The 14031-nt window shown below is 43.7% G+C and overlaps 1 protein-coding gene across 4 annotated transcripts in view; it reads right to left on the bottom strand.

Moving 5' to 3' along the window:
* vps13a (vacuolar protein sorting 13 homolog A) overlaps positions 1-14031 on the bottom strand; it is an 89858-nt gene that overhangs the window by 46630 nt on the left and 29197 nt on the right. For all 4 annotated transcript variants that reach the window (XM_055223978.1, XM_055223979.1, XM_055223980.1 and 1 more), the window contains exons 34-40: positions 13442-13589; positions 12505-12691; positions 11958-12082; positions 9011-9180; positions 6571-6809; positions 5456-5649; positions 4854-4997 (exon numbers count right to left, since the gene is read on the bottom strand). In XM_055223978.1, the coding sequence (XP_055079953.1) occupies positions 4854-4997; positions 5456-5649; positions 6571-6809; positions 9011-9180; positions 11958-12082; positions 12505-12691; positions 13442-13589 (1207 nt within the window). The remainder of the gene's footprint in view (positions 1-4853; positions 4998-5455; positions 5650-6570; positions 6810-9010; positions 9181-11957; positions 12083-12504; positions 12692-13441; positions 13590-14031) is intronic.

The raw sequence follows: 14031 nt of genomic DNA, 5'->3' as shown, positions 1-14031 counted from the left end.
AAACGCTGACTCGGCATTTTGGAAATTTCAATCCAAGATGGCCGACTTCCGGTGCGTCAGGGGGCGTGGCCATAATAATCTTTTTTGTTTGGCATCACTTGAAGAATGCGTGTACCGAATTTCGTGGCTCTACGCCAAACTTGACGTCGCGACGTCTCCCATTGACGCAATGTATTTTGACTTTTGCAGGGGGCGCTGTCGCGCCATTTTTTTATGCCCAATGATGCACCACATAAAAAAATACATTTTTCGGCAGACCTGAATTTTGGGCAAAATTTGGTGAGTTTTTGAATATGTTCAGGGGGTCAAATTACTGCTCAAAGAGCAGAACAGGAAGAAATAAAAAAAAAAAAAATTAAAGCCGCAAGCGGCATCGAACGGCCCTCGCGGGCCGTGCTTCGCACTCGACCGACCCGGCACTCCCTGTGGGTGGCGCTAACGCGCCACTTGTCCCTTTTTTATTGCGGCTTTGGGCTGCACTTGTCACCAAACAAGTCAAAACACATCGGAAGTGCTGATGCACAAAATGCAAAAACATGGGTTTTCCAGGCATCGCCATGGCAACACCGTGCAAAATACAAACTTGGCCCCCTGGACTTTTTTGACGGGGACGACCTGAAGAATCACTGTGCAAAATTTTATGTCCGTCGTTGACGGTAATAAGTCGTTATAAGACTTTGAAATGTACGAAAATTTGGAAATTTTTCCATTAGGATAACATGGGCGCTTTCGCGCATCGCCATGGCAACCCAGTGAAAAATATGACTTGGGTCTGATTGACTTTTTTGATCAGGATGACATGAAGAGTCATGGTGTCAAATTTCACATTATTCCATGAAACTAATATTTTTCCCATGAATGGGAAAAATTGGGAGGTTTCCCATTAGGATAACATTGGCAGTTTGGCGCATCGCCATGGCAACACGGTGCAAAAGACAACATAGGTCTGATTGACTTTATTGATTGGGATGACCCAATGGAATTTTTTGTCAAATTTGGTAACATTTGGGAAAACTCAATGTTGACGCTGACATGCTAGCAAGAACAAATATGTATGTCCCATGCCTACGGCATGGGTTGCTGGGATACAGGAGTCTGTGCAGGGGGGGACGACTCCTGCTATTCACTTCTGTTGACGCATGTCAGCGTCAACATCGAGTCAATGGGCTTCGCCCATTGACTCGATGTTGACGCTGACATGCTAGCAACAACAAATATGCATGTCCCATGCCTACGGCATGGGTTGCTAGGACACAGGAGTCTGTGCAAGGTCGCGGTGCTGCCACGAAGTTGCGCGCTTCGCGCGCAACTTCGTGAAGACAGTCAGCAACGATGAGTGCTTCGCACTCATCGTTGCGGAAGCAATAGGCCCTACGCCCTGTAGGGGCTCGGGCCTAATAATAATATTTTTTAGCAAAAACAATATATCCGATAACATTAGAAACACATATTATACGTTTTTTGAAAGCTCTCGACTTTCCCCACGTCACCGTGGGGTCAATGGCGAATGACTAGCGCTAACGCGCTCGTCATTCGCCATGACGTCGGGGTCCGCCATTGACCTCCCATTGACTTCCATTCATTTTAGCAGTTATAAGTATGGCCCATGCCTGCGGCATGGGGGCTTGGATAGGGCTCGATGCCAGGAGTGTGTTTGGGGACATTAGCGCTTCGCGCTGCGTCAGCGTCAACATTGAGTCAATGGGCTTCGCCCATTGACTCAATGTTGACGCTGACATGCTAGCAAGAACAAATATGCATGTCCCATGCCTACGGCATGGGTTGCTAGGACACAGGAGTCTGTGCAAGGTCGCGGTGCTGCCACGAAGTTGCGCGCTTCGCGCGCAACTTCGTGAAGACAGTCTGCAACGATGAGTGCTTCGCACTCATCGTTGCGGAAGCAATAGGCCCTACGCCCTGTAGGGGCTCGGGCCTAATAATAATAATTTTAGCAAAAACAATATATCCGATAACATTACAATGACATATTATACGTTTTTTGAAAGCTCTCGACTTTCCCCACGTCACCGTGGGGTCAATGGCGAATGACGAGCGCTAACGCGCTCGTCATTCGCCATGACGTTGGGGTCCGCCATTGACCTCCCATTGACTTCCATTCATTTTAGCAGTTATAAGTATGGCCCATGCCTGCGGCATGGGGGCTTGGATAGGGCGCGATGCCAGGAGTGTGTTTGGGGACATGAGCGCTTCGCGCTGTGTCAGCGTCAACATTGAGTCAATGGGCTTCGCCCATTGACTCAATGTTGACGCTGGCATGCTAGCAAGAACAAATATGCATGTCCCATGCCTACGGCATGGGTTGCTGGGATACAGGAGTCTGTGCAGGGGGAGACGACTCCTGCTATTCACTCCTGTTGACGCATGTCAGCGTCAACATCGAGTCAATGGGCTTCGCCCATTGACTCGATGTTGACGCTGACATGCTAGCAACAACAAATATGCAAACCCATGCCTACGGCATGGGTTGCTAGGACACAGGAGTCTGTGCAAGGTCGCGGTGCTGCCACGAAGTTGCGCGCTTCGCGCGCAACTTCGTGAAGACAGTTTGCAACGATGAGTGCTTCGCACTCATCGTTGCGGAAGCAATAGGCCCTACGCCCTGTAGGGGCTCGGGCCTAATAATAATAATAATATTTTTAGCAAAAACAATATATCCGATAACATTAGAAACACATATTATACGTTTTTTGAAAGCTCTCGACCTTCCCCACGTTACCGTTGGGTCAATGGCGAATGACGAGCGCTAACGCGCTCGTCATTCGCCATGGCGTCGGGGTCCGCCATTGACCTCCCATTGACTTCCATTCATTTTAGCAGTAACAAGTATGGCCCATGCCTGCGGCATGGGGCCTTGGATAGGGCTCGATGCCAGGAGTGTGTTTGGGTACATTAGCGCTTCGCGCTGCGTCAGCGTCAACATTGACGCTGACATGCTAGCAAGAACAAATATGCATGTCCCATGCCTACGGCATGGGTTGCTAGGACACAGGAGTCTGTGCAAGGTCGCGGTGCTGCCACGAAGTTGCGCGCTTCGCGCGCAACTTCGTGAAGACAGTCTGCAACGATGAGTGCTTCGCACTCATCGTTGCGGAAGCAATAGGCCCTACGCCCTGTAGGGGCTCGGGCCTAATAATATTTTTAGCAAAAACAATATATCCGATAACATTAGAAACACATATTATACGTTTTTTGAAAGCTCTGGACCTTCCCCACGTCACCGTGGGGTCAATGGCGAATGACGATCGCTAACGCGCTCGTCATTCGCCATGGCGTCGGGGTCCACCATTGACCTCCCATTGACTTCCATTCATTTTAGCAGTAATAAGTATGGCCCATGCCTGCGGCATGGGGCCTTGGATAGGGCTCGATGCCAGGAGTGTGTTTGGGGACATTAGCGCTTCGCGCTGCGTCAGCGTCAACACTGAGTCAATGGGCTTCGCCCATTGACTCAATGTTGACGCTGACATGCTAGCAAGAACAAATATGCATGTCCCATGCCTACGGCATGGGTTGCTGGGATACAGGAGTCTGTGCAGGGGGGTACGACTCCTGCTATTCACTCCTGTTGACGCATGTCAGCGTCAACATCGAGTCAATGGGCTTCGCCCATTGACTCGATGTTGACGCTGACATGCTAGCAACAACAAATATGAAAACCCATGCCGTGCTAGGACACAGGAGTCTGTGCAAGGTCGCGGTGCTGCCACGAAGTTGCGCGCTTCGCGCGCAACTTCGTGAAGACAGTCTGCAACGATGAGTGCGAAGCACTCATCGTTGCGGAAGCAATAGGCCCTACGCCCTGTAGGGGCTCGGGCCTAAAAAAATAATAATATTTTTAGCAAAAACAATATATCCGATAACATTAGAAACACATATTATACGTTTTTTGAAAGCTCTGGACCTTCCCCACGTCACCGTGGGGTCAATGGCGAATGACGAGCGCTAACGCGCTCGTCATTCGCCATGACGTCGGGGTCCGCCATTGACCTCCCATTGACTTCCATTCATTTTAGCAGTTATAAGTATGGCCCATGCCTGCGGCATGGGGGCTTGGATAGGGCTCGATGCCAGGAGTGTGTTTGGGGACATTAGCGCTTCGCGCTGCGTCAGCGTCAACATTGAGTCAATGGGCTTCGCCCATTGACTCAATGTTGACGCTGACATGCTAGCAAGAACAAATATGTATGTCCCATGCCTACGGCATGGGTTGCTAGGACACAGGAGTCTGTGCAAGGTCGCGGTGCTGCCACGAAGTTGCGCGCGAAGCAAAGCAACGAAGCAACGATGAGTGCTTCGCACTCATCGTTGCGGAAGCAATAGGCCCTACGCCCTGTAGGGGCTCGGGCCTAATAAAAAGTTTTCAGCTCACTGGTTTGTCCACTAGCAGGCCAAAGTGTTGTGTTTATTCATGCATTTATATGTAATTTTGTGTAAATCTGTAATGTGAGCCATATTTTATGTTGCCAGTTCTATGTCGTGAACTGAAGAATAAAAACACAGTGACATGTAAACTATTTAACAGAATGAAAACAACAGAGCTACAAATAAAACAGACTAGTAAATAAAAGACAGTATTTACTACACTGATTTGAGTCTGTCTATGCCGCTGTGTTGGATTATTTACATTTGATACTAACTGTTTTGCTTTCTTTTTTGGATCTGAAGTTAAAAAATGATAAATTATAGAATGAAATCCATGTGTGAGTCAGTTTACTCAATTTGCACATTTTCCTAAAGCTAATCAGGCCAAATCTCAAGGCTCAATCACGATCTAAAAACCTCTTTAAGTGTCAAATTGTGCGTCCTAAATATGAAAAACGTTCTGCACAAACCTTGAGTGTGAGGGCGTTGATGGAGATCTCCATGACCTGCGGCGTGTGAGGAGTCTGGGAGCTCTGGAAAAACACCTGACACGGCTGCAGGACGGTCGTCACGTTGTTTTTCCTCTTCTCTCTGAGGAACGGACACGCCACCACCTGAAACACAACACACAACCATCACTATGAGACTGAAACACACACATCAGTGACCACGAGAACGGACACGCCACCACCTGAAACACAACGCACAACCATCACTATGAGACTAAAACACACACATCAGTGACCACGAGAACGGACACGCCACCACCTGAAACACAACACACAACCATCACTATGAAACACACACATCAGTGACCACGAGAACGGACACGCCACCACCTGAAACACAACACACAACCATCACTATGAAACACACACATCAGTGACCACGAGAACGGACACGCCACCACCTGAAACACAACACACAACCGTCACTATGAAACACACACATCAGTGACCACGAGATTTGAAGATGGAAGACTCCCGTGTCAAATCATCTGGACTTTATAAAAGAGTCTGTGTGTTTGGTTCATGCTCCAGTCTTTTTCCTCTCACACAAACACCCGTCTCACCTTGAGGTCGTTGATCCCGGCGGTCATGCGTGAGCCGTCGGCGCTGCTCTTCATCGTGAGCTCGCACTGCGTCGTCATGACGAGGGCGGGGGCGTCGCCGCGGCTCAGGTCGGCCACAAACACGATCTCGGGGTTTCTCACTACGACGTTCATCTCCGTCTTAGACACAGGGGCAGGAGGAGGAGGGGACGAGGCTGAAGGAGGAAGAGCACGAGAGGGTTTATATTTATATTTATGTACTTTTAGATAATACGACTTATTTAAGCGAGTGACCGTGTTCATTTACATTTGACGCCATCTAGTCCTTTGTATTTAAATATGGTTTTGTTCTTAGTCAGACGTTTACATACATTTCATTCTCACAGTAGTTGTCAGTTGCTTTTGTTCTTGTGCTGATCTGCACATTTCAGACCAAAGCACTTTATCTCTGGGACACTTCCTGACCGGTGTGATGCTGGACATTCCTGAGGATGATCCAGACTTGTGCAGGTCTATAATTAACTCAGATGTAATAAATAAACCAGTCAGAAGCTTCTACAGACATGACATTATCATCTGGGTTTTCCCAAATTGTTTAAAGTCATAATAATCTTAACGTGTGTGAACTTCTGACTGTGAACAAAGTCATGAAAAATTGTGTAAAAAAAAATCCTTCTGTCATTATTCTGGCATTTAGCAAACAGAAATAATTGTGTTAATCCTAATAATCCTAAAACAGGATAAGTTTAGTCTGATTTCATGTCAGACAGAGAAATAAAGCACATGTGTGTTTTTATAAAGTGTATGTGAACTTCAGGTTTACAGTGTATAAACACATGTGCCCCTTTAAAGCTTTACTTAATCAGAGTTTTGTTTTAACACAATCTGACCATAAAGGACTGTCTAAACCGAACCATGAGGTCGGACTGACCACAGGCTCCTGAACATGAGCTCTTTAAATCCATGTTGTGTTTTTCCTTGAGTTTCAGACGATCTTAAAACTTTTTGACTGTGTTTGCTAATGTTGTGTCTTCATGGCAATAGCTGAAGATTCTGCCATAGAGATACATGTAGAGCACCCTCAGCACGATGTCACTGTTAAGTACAAACACAATGTCCACATAACACAGACTCACTGGACGCCACAGAGGAGGGGTTCTTCTTCTCTGCGGCGTTGCTCTTGTTCTGAGGAGCCTGACTGAAGCCCTGCTGTGACGCCGTCAGGAAGATGTTAGCCACCGTTAGCAGGAACTCCATGCTAGCACAGAGGTAAATGTCCTGCACCAGAGTGTCCAGGACTGTCCCCTCTCTGCCCTGACGATACTTCACCTCTACCATCATGTTCTGCTCTGCCCCCGGACGCAGCGCCATCATCCTGTGAGGAGGAAAATTACAATCAGGGACTTTATACAGCACTTTGTTTGTTTGTTAGGTTGGTCATCTCCAATGTTTGCATCTCAAAAATCAAAGGTAAACTGTCAAAACCAGACTCAGAGAGAATTATCCTGCGTTTGTGTCCAGTAGGTTAGACGACTGTAACGTCCTGATCACTGGACTCTACAAACGAGCCACAGAACAGAACATCCAGAACATCCAGAACATCCAGAACATCCAGAACACTGCTGCTCGGGTCAGGACTAGAACCAGGAAGTACTTTACACATGTGTCCTGTGCTCAGGTCTAGAACCAGGAAGTACTTCACACACGTGTCCTGTACTTATGTCCGATCTCTCTCTCGTGTTATGATCATAGATTGTATACCGTAAATTTCGGACTACAGAGCGCACCTTGATATAAGCCGCACCAGCTAAATTTGAAGAGAAAATCAATTTTGTACATATATAAGCCGCACCTGAATACAAGCCGCAGGTTTTCATATTGTAACATGAGACATTTACACAGAAAGACGGTGCACCGACACGCTTTTTTTTAAACTGTGCCTGAAAATTGGCACCAACACGACAACAACACGGGATGAACACATCTGCAGGTTTAGAAAATAAAGCTGCACCAACACGGAAAATCTGCTTTTATTTCCTCTGAAAACTTCTGTCGTCTTTTTACATTGACCAAGTTGGATTCATTGATGTCGAGCTAACGTGCAGTGGCTCTATTTCAGGAGTCGGCAACCCGCGGCTCCGGAGCCGTATGCGCCTCTTTCAGCCTTATACTGCGGCTCTGCGTGGCTTGGGAACTGACACTGACACAGTTCACAGTCCTGCGTAAAGAGCCCTGATTTTCAGACGCTGTGCGCACAGGGGTCAGGAGCAACTTTGGCCCGTCCCTAATGACACACTAATAAGCTCGTCCGTAGATGTATCATGAAAATCCTGCTGGAAATCGCCACAGAAATCTATTTGATGTAGTAGCAAGTATATTATCTGCTCTTGTCTCCGCGGTGACGTATCACGTATAACACATCAGACACATCGCTCAAAAGTAGAGCCACAAGCGAGTGAAAATGAGCCAAAACAAAAGTCTTTGGAGAGCTTTTAACAAAGGGGAAAAGGACAACTGAGGAGTCAGAAGAGGAGACTACGACCTCCAAGAAAAAGAAAGATAAATTTAACAGACAATGCCTACTTAAAATCTGGGTTTGTCGCTACAGGTGACTCTCACGCACAGAGTCCGCTCTGCGTAACATACGGGAAAAGCAAATAAGGCAATGAAACCTTCAAAACTGCTCTGGCACATGGAGAATAAGCACCTGGGATAAAATGATACGCTACGAGTTTTTTTGTTGTTGTTTTTTTAAAGAAACTGCGGAGTAGAGTAGACATAATCACATAATCAGCGGGATGCATGATGCAGCGGTTTGGTGAGTTGTATTTTTTTAATGCACTTAAGTTGTTTTTGCCATATTTATCTGCCACGTGTAGAAGGCTTGTCCGTGAAAGTAAAACCTACATTATTCCGTTACATTATTGTTATTATACAGTGTTATCTTCATTTTAGATGTCAAAAAGTATTTGCGGCTCCCAGTGTTTTATTTTATGTGGAAAGTGGGTCCAAATGGCTCTTTGCGTGTTAAAGGCCGACCCCTGCTCTGTTTCCTTTCTGTTTCTTTATCTTAAAAACGGCATCATATCCATTTCATGATGCGCAAAATGATCGTTCAAAATCAAAACTAGTGAATTCTTCAGAGCAGAATCTTTCCCCACGTCTGTCTCACTTTTACGTTTACAGCTGGAGAGCGCCCCCCGGTGGCCGTTATCCAGTAAAATTCCATATATAAGCCGCACTGCTGTAAAAGCCGCAGGGCTCAAAGCGTGGAAAAAAAGTAGCGGCTTATAATCCGAAATTTACGGTATTTCATTCCTAAATCCAGATATGAACATTAATAACAGACCAATCCGGTGCCCGCTGTTCCCAAGGTCGCTCCCGCTAGCGTTAGCAACAGGTTTGATTGACTGTTGCCAAAGGGACGAGTGCCTTCAACAGCCTCACTCTGGACTGGCTCTTTGGTTTTTCACTCAGATTGTAGCAGTTTAAACCTCTACAAACATGTTCTGATATGTATGTGGTTGTTATTCTAGTTTAGTTCGATGTTACTGCTCGTGGATGTGTTTTCAGGACCTGGACGTGACCATCTTGATGTTGGGTCTCTTGTCGTCCAGGAAACAGGCCGCGAGCTGCACCAGGGCCTTCATGCAGCTGTCGGAGAACATGTGGACCGAGGTGGAGATGGTGCCGAGAGTGAACTCGGCCAGTTTGAGCTGCTCGTCGTGAGAGTCCAGTAGATGAGCCTGGGACAGCACAACAGGAGGTGTGATAATAACAATAAATCACATCATTAGATTTACATACAGCCCCTTTAAAGACTCCTAAAGCACTTTTCATTACATCACTGGGGGCGTGGCCTGTCACTATAACACATTCTGAAGGCCACATTTTACTGAAGTACAGCTCAAACCAGAAACACTATATAAAAAGGCACACAGGCTTTATTTTCTCTCTGTCTGACATGAAATCAGACTAAACTTCACCTGTTTTAGGATTAGGAGGATTAACACAATTATTTATATTTGATAAATATCAGAATAATGAGAGAAGGATTTTTTTAGACATTATTTCACGACTTTGTTCAGAGTCAGAAGTTCACACACATTTCATTAGTATTTGTCCCATTGTCTTTAAACTGTGCGACTTGGGTCAAATGTTTTGGATTTCCTTCCACAAACTTCTCACAATAGTTGTCTGGAGTTTTGTCCCGTTCGTCCAGACAGAACTGGTGTAACAGCCGAGTTTTCAATAGGACCGAGATGTCAATAAACCAACCGATAAACCGACCGATAAACCGACCGATAAACCGACCGATAAACCAACCGATAAACCAACCGATAAACCAACCAATAAACCAATGGATAAACCAATTGATAAACCAATCGATAAACCAACAGATAAACCACCCGATAAACCGACCGATAAACCAACCGATAAACCAGCCGATAAACCAACCGATAAACCAATGGATAAACCAATGGATAAACCAATGGATAAACCAATTGATAAACCAATCGATAAACCAATCGATAAACCAACAGATAAACCACCCGATAAACCGACCGATAAACCAACCGATAAACCAGCCGATAAACCAATGGATAAACCAATCAATAAACCAACCGATAAACCAACCAATAAACCAATCGATAAACCACCCGATAAACCAATTAATAAACGAACCAATAAACCAATCGATAAACCGACCGATAAACCAATCAGAAGCTTCCAAAGACGACGTCATCATCTGGATTTTCCCATGTAATCTTACTGTATGTGACCATCTGACTGAAAAAAACTCATGAAAAATTGTGTAAAAAAATCCTTCTGTCATTATTCTGTCATTTAGTGAATAGAAATAATTGTGTTAATCCTAATAATCCTAAAACAGGTGAAGTTTAGTCTGATTTCATGTCAGACAGAGAGAAAATAAAGCACATGTGTGTTTTTATAAAGTGTATGTGAACTTCATATTACACTGTAAATATAGAAGATAAAAGATAATACTGAAACCAAACCGTAAAGCAGAATTATCCTCAAAAACATACATAAATGTGCGATATTGTTAAAAATATGAGCTGAAATAAATAATAAATATGGCAGAATGTAACACTTCAGAGATGAGTTTGTTTATAATGAACCACTGAAGTTCATAATCCAAACTTCTACACCTCAAATGTCGTCATATTACACAAAATAAGAGATTTTCCACTGGTACAAAGACCACTCCCTCCATAAACCTCTAAATTAAACGTTCACGCGCAGGTTTAGATGTGAGCCGTTATCGTAGCCACAGCTGCCCTGCCTCACCCTCCGCCACAAAACTACTGTATGGAACATCACAGGAAGTTAAAACCAAACGTTAAAACATATTCCGTGGCCGTACGTTTAATGCCAGACTGTGGAAGAACAACATTTCTGTGGAAACAAGCCAGAGACATTCCTCCGAGCCAAATAAGAGTCAGGTCTGTGGAGATGCGAGCCCGCGCAGAGTCAGAACAAATGTTTTTCAGAGCAATAAAAACTAAATGGACCAAACCCCATTTTTATCATCTGTCTAAAAAGTGAAAATTTGTATTTATTTATATTTCTGCAGTTTAAGAGGGATTTTCTGCGCTTCACCAGACCAGACATTTTATCAGTTTTGTCAGTCCTAAATCACAGAGGAACACTCAACATCTACAGGATCCAAAAACAAAAAACCCTATTTTCTGGACTGTAAGTGTCACATTTTTCATGCGACTTATACTCAGATATGAAATGATTCAAATCTATAAAGTCACACGTTGGTTCTTGTCACAGTGACTCTAGACTTGGACCAGTATCTACTCCTCCTGAACCACTCAACATTTAAAATATCAACATTAAACTCATTTAAAAGACAAAGAACAAAGAAACAAAGAAACACTGAACAAAAATGAGCCTAAAAGAAAATGTTATTCTGCTGAGTCTGATGGATTTATTGATTTGGAGTGAGATCCAGAGTAAACTTGTTGTTTTTTCTGCTTTATTTATCTGATTAACTGTTAATATCTTACGTTAACAAACCAGACACGTGTTCAGTTCTGTCTGTGCTTCATGGAGCTGAATAAATATAAATGTGTTACGTTAGCATTAGCGTTAGCGTTAGCATTAGCATTAGCGTTAGCGTGATGTACTGATATTCAGCCTGTTGGCCCACATTTTATTATTATTATTAGAACTTGACTCTAAAGATAAAATGTCTGTTCTTGGTCTCGGATTTTGTAAAATAAATTTCCACAAAAAATGCGACTTACATGTTTTGTTTTCTTCATTATTTTGCATTTTTTGGCTGGTGCGACTTATACTCCAGAGCGACGCATAGTCTGGAGAATACGGTGCTCATCAATACTAAAATTATTGTAAAAACTAGATGCTCACGGATACTAAAAAAAGTCCCATCCTCAGCACAGACTCTTTCCTGAACATGTTTATAATGACGTCTTGAGTCCCCAGCCTGTTCTGAATCTGAAACGTTAACGTCGTGTCCATAACTCGCCTCGTTTCCGTTTGGAGTGAACAGGACCAGGGTCATGGAGTCAAACTTGAAGTCTAACTTGAGCGTCGTCTTGTGTTTGACGTTTGTCTGAGCCTCGACCACAGCAGAGGTCACCACGGTGTTATCTGAGGACACGAGACACAAGAAACATGCACTTATGTTTCATTCACACGGGTTTGTCTGCAAATATCACACAAATAAACACGAGTTTAACCTAAGAAGACAAACAAATATGACGTGAAAATCAAAACCAATATGTAGAACTGCTCTCTCCTGTTTTTTCCTGAGATTCAGAGTGGTGGAAAATCTGCACCGTCGCCATAGCAATAAGAAAATCTAAGCAAAATATTATGTCTTTTGAAAGGTCAAAAGTCCTCAAAATGTCGCCTTTGAACAGCTTTGGCATCCAGAGTTCTATAAAGATTAAATGTATAATTATGTAAAGTAAAAACATAGTTGTATTGTCTGGTTCATCTACATCTCCTGCTCTTAAATAAAATAAAATTTAAAATAAAAACAACAGTCAGAATCAGTCAGTTGCACTTACTTTGGCTGGGTGGAGACGTGCCTGACCCGCGGGTGGAGGTCTCAGACGAGGGGTCAGAGGGGTCAGAGGGGTCAGTGGGGTCAGTAGTGGGTGGAGCTTCTGGGGGGCCACCGAGCTCCGACTTCTCAGACAGGTTTTCATTCAGAGTCCTCAACACCACGGTCAAGTCGTCCTGACTCAACATCAGCTGCAAAGAGCACAGAGAAATACAGAGATCAAACACAGAGAAACACAGAGATCAAACACAGAGAAACACAGAGATCAAACACAGAGAAACACAGAGATCAAACACAGAGAAACACAGAGATCAAACACAGAGAAACACAGAGATCAAACACAGAGAAACACAGAGATCAAACACAGAGAAACACAGAGATCAAACACAGAGAAACACAGAGATCAAACACAGAGAAACACAGAGATCAAACACAGAGAAACACAGAGATCAAACAGATCAAACACAGAGAACAAACAGAAACACAGAGAAACACAGAGATCAAACACAGAGATCAAACAGAGAGATCAAATAGAAACACAGAGAACAAACACAGAGATCAAACACAGAGAACAAACAGATCAAACACAGAGAAACACAGAGAACAAACACAGAGATCAAACACAGAGATCAAACACAGAGAAACACAGATCAAACACAGATCAAACACAGATCAAACACAGAGATCAAACAGAAACACAGAGATCAAACACAGAGTTTAGTTTGTATTTATTTTAGTGTATCCTCTGTTCTCCTGTGTCTCTTAAATATGTTTTGATCTCTGTGTCGTAACAGTTCACAGTCAAAGTGTACGTACGCTCATGGGTTTGAGGTGTGCGTTAGTTTGTATTTATTTATTTTAGTGTATCGTCTGTCCTCCTGTGTCTCTTCTTAAATATGTTTGATCTCTGTGTCGTAACAGTTCAGTCAAAGTGTACGTACGCTCATGGGTTTGAGGTGTGCGATGATCTCGATGTCGGGGATGTTGTGGTACCAGTTTGACGACAGGTTTCTCAGAATCTCCAGGTCCAGACTCACGGGCATCAGGAGCTGAGTCTCCCCCTGGAACTTATCGTTTTTGTACGTCGTTCTGAAATACAGATGTGTCATATATGTTTATATATGTCACCGTAACGACAGTTTAAAGGTGTTCTGGAGTGTTATTGAGCCATTTATAAACATCACAGTGCAAAGTTACAGTATAAACATAAAACTATTTCATTTATACAAACATACACTGACCAACATCACCAAGACCTGTCATGAGAACACATTCTGAAGTGTTACATACAAATGACAAACGATGATATTCAACTAATTTATGCCACGGACACAACAAACACAACACAATTTAAACCACAAAAACTGCTCTAAATGCACAATATTGTTAAAAAAATGCACTGAGCTGCACTAAATTAAGTTATGAATTCAACCTTTTACAGCTTAAATCTGATCATAAAGTACAAAAATAACCAAAAATGTCCCAGTAGTGCAAAGAAATAGTACACATGATAAATACTGACCCCAAAAAA

This window comes from Periophthalmus magnuspinnatus, chromosome 9 (genome assembly GCF_009829125.3).
Source record: "Periophthalmus magnuspinnatus isolate fPerMag1 chromosome 9, fPerMag1.2.pri, whole genome shotgun sequence".
In the NCBI taxonomy this organism is placed as follows: Eukaryota; Metazoa; Chordata; class Actinopteri; order Gobiiformes; family Gobiidae; genus Periophthalmus; species Periophthalmus magnuspinnatus.
Note: the sequence above shows the minus strand (reverse complement) of the source record. Positions and strands in the feature narration are given on the sequence as shown.